The following is a 10,001-nucleotide window of genomic DNA, read 5'->3' as shown; positions in this document are numbered from 1 at the left end:
TATCTTCTGTTTTATATCTTCAAATTTGCATCTTTTATTGGATGCTCTTATTGTGTTTATCTTGTACGCATATACTCGCACGTGACTGCCTACCAACACACACCAACATCAACTTGCAGGCATGTTTGAACTTTGACTTGACCTGGTCGATCAGGACATGCATGTTTCTTTTTTCCAGTCCACTTTACCCGCCAACGATAAAAACTAACCACAATCCCGTGTACCTTTTCTGATTCTTTTTGAAAAGAAAAAACAGCGACCCAAGCCACACAAAATTTGAACTTGGCGCCTATGAACATCTACAAACATGCACCCATTTTGACTGGATTCGAACCCAAACATTTGACACTTCACATCTTTCACGGCCATCTAAGTTCAGACCTAAACATGCCGTCGGTCTCACAAACCGTTTCTCAATCCTACAGAGGCTATCTAAATTCTGGAACGAGACCCGACCACGGCCAGCAACAGCAACAGGGAAGAGAAGAAAGAACTACACAAATGGTGATCAATCCATCGTTGCCACTTGCCAACTCTCTTGTTGCATCAGATGGAATGATGACTCGAGCACCATGAATCGGAAGCCGAGGCCGTCATGTCGTCGGCGGCGCCGAGCAGCTCCTCGAGGTACTCCGCGCCAAGGTCCTCCAGCTCCATCACCACGCCCTCCGGCCGCCCACGGGCGGCCTTGGCTATTTTGCGGCACGGCAACGACGCCGTGGCCTTTCGGCTCCGCATGGAGTGCCGCCGCTTGAGCGCCAGCACGGGCGACACCCCGTGGGCGCGGCCGCGCACGTCTTCCCCCGCGCCCTCCAGCGAGCGGCGGACCTGGTCCGCGGGGAAGTTGAGGACGGCGGCGCCGCCGCGCATGGCGAAGGCCGCCTGGTCGTAGGCGAGCGCCGCCGCCTCCGGGCTCTCGAACGTGCCCAGCCACACCCTCACGCCGTTCCGCGTCGAGTCCCGGATCTCCGCCGCGTACTTGCCCCAAGGCCGCTTCCGCACGCCGCGGAACGCGCGCCCGGCGTCCACCCCGGCGTCGGTGGGCTCCTGCTTCAGCGGCGCCGCCGCTGTCCCGTGTGCGGAGCCGTCCTGGTGCTGGGAGAGCATGTTGCGCGGGAGCTTCTCGTCGGCGTCGTTAGTGTCGAACGGCGGCGGGGGCGGCGTGGCCGGGGCGTGGTGGCGGCAGCTGCTCGACGGCACGGAGTCGGCGGAGCCGGTGGAGGAGCCCGGCGAGTGGAGGGGAAATGCTGCTGCCGCCGCTGCTGCTCGGTGGTGCGTGGTCATGGCACGGCGCGCCAAGAAGTTGACGACGCCGGCGCTGAGCCGCGGCGACGTGGAAGAAGAAGGAGGAGAAGCCGCGCACGTGCCGCTTGGAACAGCCATGGAATGTTCTTTTGATGTCGAGTGGAAGCGCGCCTCCATGGTTTTATACCGGTGGCACCGTGGCAGGAGTTGGTTGGGAAGAGAACGAAGCAGGGGAACGTGCTCTGCTTACAGGTTTCCCGACTGTTTCCGGATGCCGTCCCTTTGGCTACTTGCCGTGCTTTTGCCGGGGCTCCACAAAATGCAGGAATGCTACACTGCAGCAATTGTGAAAGAAGATGGTAGCAGCCAAGGTTCTTCATTTCAGAAACGAAAAACTTTTGGGCGTCGCCGAAATACGTGAAATTTCGGAAATCCTTTCAGATTTTGCGTTTTCAAAACTCAGTAAAATTTAACCTAAGTAAAATTTTAGATTGAATCTGGCTCGAAATTTCAGGGTTACAAGTATTTCGGACCCCACCGAAATATGCGAATCTGTGATCATGAAAAATCATGGTGGTAATGTTAATCGTTGTAGCTGAGCTAGCCAGCTTAAGTAATGATCAAGTGGGAGTAGTGCTGGTAGTGGTATACACTCCACTGCACTTAAATGGTGAGCCAAGCTTAATTAGCCTCACGTGAGTCAATGTTGAGGTCCATTGCACCTGACCTGACCTGACCTTGTCATATTCGCTCTGGATTAGCTGCTGGGTGGTGAGTGAGACGATTGATTATGTTACTGCAAATGGTGGAGTACATGATGAGGCCGCACGTGAGTCAATATTTGCACCTCGCCATCGCGCCATTTTTAATTTGTTGGAAATTTCCACGCAAGCATGGCCGGTAATTAGGCGGGACGTGCATGGATGCATTGCACCTCGATGGCCCCAGCAGCGCTGCCCCTTCGCCTGTTCCATACGAATCTTCCTTATCTCCTTCTTTCGCCTGTTGCTTCCTCCTTCTTTCTTGGTTCCATCATTTAGAGTTTTATTTTAGATCGCCACGTGTTAATTAGCTGCGTTATGTACGACCGAGTCACTCGCTTTGATTGCCTTCAATCGATTCATTAGAATGTTATAAGAGACAGTTTTATATACTGACCCCACACATGGAAAATACATTGTATCTACCGAAAACGGCTTTCGTCGTGCTTTATATATATTTAAAAAAAAGCGACGACAACCGTATAAACAACCGCATACAGCTCAAAGCAAACGACAAGTGGACAAATTGAGCGTCGCTTGGAGTCAGACAGATTATTCACGAATGAGACAAGGTCACACCTCTCCCTCGACCTAGTGAAAACGAAAGGTGAGTGACTCATTCACAGTGTGCGTGTTAGCGAGGGAACGCTCGCAGAGGACAACGCCACTGTCAGCATCGCAATTCGTGCTAGTATTGATTTGACAGTGGATCGCTCAAAATCGCAAATTATCTGACATCACTTCTTTATGATTTAGGATGTTTATTTCACTGTTCCATAGAACCGGAACTACAGTGCTATTTTCTTCCCGTTGATCTGATTCTGCTGCACTTCCGTTTACTGTAAAACTCTGGAAATTCTGATGCAATAGTGCTCATATTAATCCGGTTGCAGAACTTAAATTATGAAGGCTGGTTTTGAAATGCTTGCAGAAATACGGCCAGATCCTGATGTGTTCACTTGTTTTCGCTACGTGGTGGTTTTTGAGCCTCACTTATTTCCCCCAACGCACACGATGATCACTTGCATTTACGCGGTCGCGGTCTTTTAAACTCCGAACCGACAGTTAAACAGACATTATCTTGTTTTCTCCGAAATGGTTTGACAACTGCTAACAGACACCATCTTCGTTCGGCCAAGCATCGCATACAAAATGAATCAGCAACTCCGAATGCCGAACGCGCCGTGCTAACACATCATCACTTGCCGTACTTCCGGTTGTTGGGTTTGCCTCCCCTGCCGCCTCCCCTACCGCCTCCCCTGCCACCTCCTCTGCCATTGTTGCCTCTCAGAAGCGCGAGGGTCGGACCAAGGGCGGTGCTTCTCTGCGCTCTATACGACCACGCCGACGTGCTAGCGTTCTGTTTCCAAGCTCCCCACCCATTGTTCCCCTCGGCTTCATCATCAGGCTTGCCGTTTGGGGCCTCGCTGCTTGCCTCCCAGGCCTTATCATGCGTGTTTTCTGCGCAAAAGAAACCGGTGTTTCTAAATCAGCGTACAATAGCAAGACATGCTAGGTGTAGAGGAAGAGATTAGCTATAGGTCTATACCTGGCGGCACTTCTGGACCTCGTGGCGTTTCTGGGCCTTTACTGCTATCAGGCACCGAGGTTCCATTCTGGCTATGAACTTTGCCCTTGTTTTCGCCCAAGGCTGGCACCGGGGTTCCATTCTGGCTATGAACTTTGCCCTTGTTTTCGTCCAAGGTGACTGGTTCTCCGACCGGTGATTTGCCTTCCTTCCCTGTTTCTCTAGTGGGAGCGCTAAGGTCTGCGGATACTGGCTTGCTGCCCTTCACTAGTCTTACATCGAGAAGGTTGGAGTACTCGATCTGCATGCAGTAGACGTCGAGGGTGATGTTTACCGGGTTTGCGCACGTGGTTAAGATTGGAAATTGAACACGAGCGAGTGATTACCTCCAAGGAGCCATCTTCCTTGTAGGGTGACGTATCCACCATCATAGTATCTGACTCGTCCTCGCATGTAATTTCCTCCGTGATGATTGGATGCTCCGGAACAGGTAGCAGAATGATGCGCGATGATATCAGATCATACACAAGAACTTTACCAACCTGAAACAGTGTGTAAAATGATGAAACATAGGTTGCCCAAATTTAAGAACAGAGACGATGGCTCGAACATTTAAGATGTGTTTTGTTTTCATGGTTGCCCTCGCATGTTTGAAGCAACAAATGACCCATGCAGAAGTGCTTCCATAAGAAATTGAAACTTCTAGTGGAAATTGTGTCATACCCGATACGAAGATATCTCCGGACACCACGAGGAAGACAGCGTAACCAATCGATAAGCAATCAGATCTCCCTCCTGTAACAGAAAAAAAAAGGGTAAGCTCACAAAGAGAATCAAACTAGACAATAAAATACAGCTTAAGAATAAGCAACTTCTGCAAAGCAACTAACGGAAACCAATACCACTGGAAGACGTGTTAGGGGGTACAGAGCTTCAAAGTCCAAAGGTTCGCTGGTAGACTTCCCTTCCTCAGCAACAGATTTTTCCTTTGCTAACACATCAGGATTGATCTCGTTGACTTTTTGATTACTGGCCCCAGAAAAAACATTTTGCTCATCCCTACTATCTACCACAAGGTGGTTAACTTCAGTATTGCTTCCAACTATTTTCCCAAGATTGCCGGTATCAGCGCTTTTCTTATTTGAGTTGTTCATTCCCCACTTCTGTCCCTTCTTTTTGCTCATGGTTCCACCCCATGTGAAATTTGCCTGCAACCAGAAGAACAACATCAATGGAAAGGGAAGTAGATACTGATTTTACTCAACTTAAACAATATTTTCTATTTCCTATTTTCATGTACATAAAATGGTAATCTTGATAACGCATAATTCAAATCTACATCTAACTTAGATTTTACCAATCTGCATTATATATTTCTTCACATACATGCACTGGATACCCCATGAAACTTGGGCTAAATATAAGATGGAAAATGGAAAAGAACCTATCATTAACACCCCAAGCACGCGTGAAGGCTTTAAAAAGATCTGTTAAAGAACATATGGGGAAGGGATGATATTCTGCAAACTATTAACATTTCAGAATAAAACTCAGTCCACATTGGAAGATATGGAAAGGAAAGTTCACTCCATTTCGCTGCTTGTCGACTTCATACTCTCCTCCTAGCTGTAGCTTTTTAGGGGAATTTTTTTTTAATGTTTTATCTGTTGTTCCCACAAAGTTTTGACATAGTGGCTATTTCTTCTTGAATGTTGGTACCCCATCGAGATGAAATAAGCCTCGCATCTAAGTTTCTTATAAAGGAATAGGCTATCTGGAGTACTAATTTTGAGTCTAAAGCTAATGAAATAAAAAATATAGCATGTAGGACAGAGTTAGAAGTTAATCCACAAGTCAACATTTAGGCCTTGGCATCTGTTGTCTGTTTAAAAATATTTGAGCAGAACAACGCATCCAATTGAACTGAGGGATAAGCAACATGTTTCAGTAAGTACATAGATAGGCCCCAAATTTTAGTTGTTGCAGGAAGATTGAACATTATAGGCATTCCATGATGAATAACAGAAAGGACAAAGAGAAGTAAGTAAACCTGTGCTTCCTTCGCTGATGACGTATTTGGTTCACCTAGAAACACAAATAATTCTGTGTTAAACAAAATAAATGATTATTCAGGTAGGGATTGAAGTTTGTACAATGATGTCTATAACACAAGAATGATGATTCCTATAGAACTGTTAGAAAAGTTAAAAAAAATACAAGTCATGAAGGGAAAATGGAACTGCAATATAGTTGATTCACACAGAAAAAATATATAGCTCCATAGCCACTTAGACAACTGACTTTCGGGCCAGTTCTTTTGGGGCTTATGGGTGGCTGCCAAAATAAGCTGCCCCCTGCCAAAATAAGCTGCCAAAATTCTGGCAGCCCAACCTAAACTTTTATTTTAGAAGCCTAGTAGTTGACCCTTAATTAGTCTCACTGTGATACAAATCTTGGTTCATCGGGGTACCTACTGTGTAGTAGAGGGCAAATGACATTGCTTGAAGGGGATAAAGGTTTTCAGAGGAAAAGGTTGGGTATAATCTGAGATACAGAGATGTTGAGAGAGAAAACTAATTCATTGTTCTTGCCTGAAAAGCAAAGATGCAATGCAGTCCCTTCTATGACCTAATAGGACAGATCTCCAATGCCAAGTGAACTTATCTCTAATACACCCAATCTATAAAAATAAATAAACTCGACTAAGTAACTAAAAAGCAAACCAACTATATTAATATTTCCAACTAATGGTGACTATGGACACAGTGAATCCAAGTAATGATGACTGTGGACATAGTGAATAACACAATCTACCAGCAGTGCCACTTGGCAACGGTAAGACTATCCTCCTTGGATATTTTCTCTCAGAAGATCATTTCAGGAACAAAATTCATAGGCTTGGGAGCAACACTGTTTTATATTTCCTAACTTAGCACAGTGATCTGCCTTGAGGATCCACCCCTTTCAGGTATAAATAAGCAGACTAATTGGTCCACGATGCAAATTATAGGTATTTTTCCAAAAAAACACAACATAAATCATTTGCCTCTTTTATGAGTGTCAAATTGAACTGAATGACTACAATAACTCTACCACAAAAACTATGGAAGTAATTTCGTAATAATTTCACTATATTTTGAGCTTCAAGTATGACTCAAGAGTCAAGAGGCAGGACACAAGCAGGCAAGCAGCTCATACAAAAATAATAATAGAAACTTGAATAATAGCAAATTATTATCAAGATGTCAAAAAACGTTTTCCAGTTGACCATACAGAGCATAGAATGTGTCCATGCTTGGACATGCATAATGGCATGTGTGCTCGCATGCAGTGTAGTCAGGGGCACTACAATTCGTACAAGCTTTCTTTCACAATGGGGATGATAAACAGATACACTATCAGTGAAGTGCCAATCGACAAATCAACTGTTGCAATGCAGAAAATCGTATTAGCAGGAATTAGCTCTTCACGGGCTCAGGAATACCTGCTGGCTCAAAGCGAATGTGACCAGGACGAACCACAACTGGAACAATATCTTCTGATGCATCAGATTCTTCCTCCTCTGCTTCATGGCTTGAAAATGGCAAGTGAGGGCCATTCTCATTGCTTGACGGGCAAGGAAGATCATCGTGATTGCTTGAGGATGGACAGTCAGCAGCAGCGGGTGATTCCTGGCAGTCCACATTCTACAAATATACATTGCGGATTAATATGTTTGGCTAACACCATTTATGTTTTATGCCTACAATAGATATGAGACCATATCAGGTACGACAATTGTGCTAATCGCATGGGAGATCTAGAGCCACTGGAGTAGGGTACCAATTGAAATACATTAAGGTTCTCTTCCAACCCCACGTGCAAGTTTAGAACAGACCTTCTTGTTTTGCAACAACAACCAACATCATTCCTCCTACCGCCTCTGCTGCAGCACCGGGAGCCCTCCCCGTGGAGGCCCATTTCACAGCCGCCACGATTGCCGCGATTCCTCCTGTTGCCTTCGTCTCGGCTACCACCAGCCGTCCCCATGGGTGAGGTCTCCGTGGCTCGGCTGCATGGCGCGATTTAGGATCGGGATGGGTGAGAGAGGATGATCTCGAAGAGCAGCGCCACTGGGAGAAGGTGGGTCTCGCATGGGAGAGCGGAGCTGGATAGGCTAGCGAGCTGTGTCCAGGAGAGACTGGAATCTGGGTGATAAAGTGGGGATGAGAGGGGAGAGAAGCCATCACCAGATGATTGGGTTCAGAGGATGAATGAAGCATTCGGAGGTAACATGAGTTACAGAATGCTCGTAAAGTAGTACTCCCTCCGTTCGGAATTACTTGTCTTGAAAATGGATGTATCTAGAACCAAAATACGTCTAGATACATCCATTTCTGCGACAAGTAATTCCGAACGGAGGGAGTACAACCGTAAATCAATAATGAACCCTACTACGGATTCTTAGATAACGATTGCCTTACCAATCTACAGGTTCAAACTCTTGTGAGACTCTAATATCAACTCACCGACAGTCTTCTTGAGTCTTGGGAAAAGGTAGAATTTAAGGAAAGAGTATGGTTTGATTTGAAAAGGTCCACATGTGGATGTGATTAGTGAGATTATTTAAACATCTACTTAAACAACTTATCCAACAAAGATTGTCAGTGGCAGTGATTCACAAATCTGCAGTGTTATCCGAATTCCTACCTAACATGCCCTAGTAATAAGGATATAAAAGATACCATGTGAAGCCGAAAGAGAACACAAAAAATCGTTAACAAAATACCTCTTTCAGCTTTTCTTTCTCTTGCTTCCTAAGTTGCCTTTTGATTTTCTTACGACGAGCACTTCGACTCTGACAGGACAAAACAAAGACAAAAATACATGTGATAATTAACCAAAATGCAGAGGCAGAAAAACTGTGACATCATAGCTTCTGTTTCAAAATTTTAGTAATGCCCGTTATTAGCATATCAAAGAGGAGCTAAAGGAGCATGATCCAGTCCTATCTATTGTCTTATCAAAGTCGAAAGATTAAATCAAATTAAGAGAAGGAAATACAACTCCATCTAAATCTCTAGGCAATTTAAATATCTTATCTTACAAGTAGCATCTGCTGTACATATTTATTTTATAAATGAAAAATGCAGTAGAATATATAGGAAAAAATTGAGTAGGTCTATTTTGGCCAAGAACAGATACTTACTATTACTACGTTTAGCGATGCAATGCCCAACCTAGCCATAAGATTATTATTATTATTTACAATGATCCGTCATTGCGGCATCTTTAGATCAGTTTTGAGAACTTTGGGTCTCATAACGTACTATAAATACATGACAATGTTTACCAACTATAAGAAACATGAAAGTTGATGAGGAAAATATTTACAGCCCAAATAAACTAACAGAGATAGAGCCAATCACTGGATTTCTCTAAAGGCAGAAATGCAGATTACACAAACCGTTTTAGGAATTTGAGTTGTCTGCCCAGCCACCTCAGTTTCGCAACTCAACTCGGTCTTATTGCACCTGAAAATGTTCCAAGATTAGCTTTTTGCAAAGATCTAACAGAAAAAGAATGACACTAATTCTAAGATACTCCAGCGTGAACAATATGAAAAGACTGCAAAAGAGTCCATAAGTCTTTTTGTATCATGATAATACCTTTTTTTTTACCAGAATTACTGTTAATATATGTAGATACCACCTATTAAAAATGAACTAGGACGTACTTTGTATTAATGCTCACATTCTGTTGTACATATATAACCAGAAACAAAAATAAAAATAACTGCCATTACAAAAAGGCAAAAACAGTCTTTAAAATGGTGTAACAGAAATAAATGCTGAATCATTAGAAAATGCCATGTTCAAAAAGCTTCTTGCAGTTTATGCAAATATAATGACATGTCATCACTATCTCTTGGTGACATAAACATAAGGGACAATGGAACTCCGTACACCTTTAATGCACAAAAGATTATAGCATATCGAGTATATCCAAAATATGTTGTGATGATATACTCAATATGCTATAAGCATGTAATTTAAACCAATTTAGCACCATTTACTAGTGGTGATTTTATTGCCTGGATTGGTACTTTGCTGTCCATGATCCTTGGTAGTACCACTACCAGGAAGAAGAGAACTTGTTTATCGGATGGGGTGGAAAGAAGAAACTTAATATATTACCTGTCAGGTTTTTGCTTTCCATCCAACTCAACAGTACATTCAGTTTGAATATCAGCCTTCTTTTCTTCAATACCAATAGTGGACGGCTTCGACTCTTTGGAACCATGAGAACTCTGATCTTGGCAAATGTCATCTACCTTGCTGCACCCGATGTGTTTTACCTTCTTCAGTTTCTTTCTCCTGCATCACCAGATGGGTAGCAGAATCACTTGAACAGAACAGAACGCAACACGAGATAGGAGAAGCAAGCAGCCATGAAACCAGATGTGATCTAAATGGTTGTGTAATCAT

At 44.0% G+C, this 10,001-nt stretch overlaps 2 protein-coding genes across 2 annotated transcripts in view; both read right to left on the bottom strand.

The window, feature by feature from the left end:
• Positions 1 to 219: 219 nt before the first annotated feature.
• LOC119319587 (ethylene-response factor C3-like) lies at positions 220 to 1,383 on the bottom strand. Its single transcript, XM_037594071.1, has one exon. It carries the CDS (start codon positions 1,381 to 1,383, stop codon positions 547 to 549), a length of 837 nt encoding a protein of 278 aa, XP_037449968.1. The 3' UTR covers positions 220 to 546.
• Positions 1,384 to 2,982: 1,599 nt separating this feature from the next.
• The window catches only part of LOC119286401 (coilin-like), an 8,973-nt gene continuing 1,954 nt past the window's right edge, over positions 2,983 to 10,001 (bottom strand). Inside the window, exons 4-13 of the mRNA XM_037565774.1 lie at positions 9,711 to 9,890; positions 8,981 to 9,047; positions 8,303 to 8,371; positions 7,019 to 7,220; positions 5,585 to 5,619; positions 4,437 to 4,742; positions 4,258 to 4,329; positions 3,921 to 4,076; positions 3,556 to 3,835; positions 2,983 to 3,467 (exon numbers count right to left, since the gene is read on the bottom strand). Coding sequence (XP_037421671.1) covers positions 3,205 to 3,467; positions 3,556 to 3,835; positions 3,921 to 4,076; positions 4,258 to 4,329; positions 4,437 to 4,742; positions 5,585 to 5,619; positions 7,019 to 7,220; positions 8,303 to 8,371; positions 8,981 to 9,047; positions 9,711 to 9,890 — 1,630 coding nt within the window. The 3' untranslated portion in view covers positions 2,983 to 3,204. The remainder of the gene's footprint in view (positions 3,468 to 3,555; positions 3,836 to 3,920; positions 4,077 to 4,257; positions 4,330 to 4,436; positions 4,743 to 5,584; positions 5,620 to 7,018; positions 7,221 to 8,302; positions 8,372 to 8,980; positions 9,048 to 9,710; positions 9,891 to 10,001) is intronic.

This window comes from Triticum dicoccoides, chromosome 1A, assembly GCF_002162155.2.
Source record: "Triticum dicoccoides isolate Atlit2015 ecotype Zavitan chromosome 1A, WEW_v2.0, whole genome shotgun sequence".
Lineage (NCBI taxonomy): Eukaryota > Viridiplantae > Streptophyta > Magnoliopsida > Poales > Poaceae > Triticum > Triticum dicoccoides.
The sequence above is the reverse complement of the archived record's forward strand: the minus strand, read 5'-3'. Positions and strand labels throughout refer to the sequence as shown.

Coding starts and splice junctions, on each gene's coding strand:
- LOC119319587 (XM_037594071.1), bottom strand. CDS start 1,383: ATGGCTGTTCCAAGCGGCACGTGCGCGGCTTCTCCTCCTTCTTCTTCC.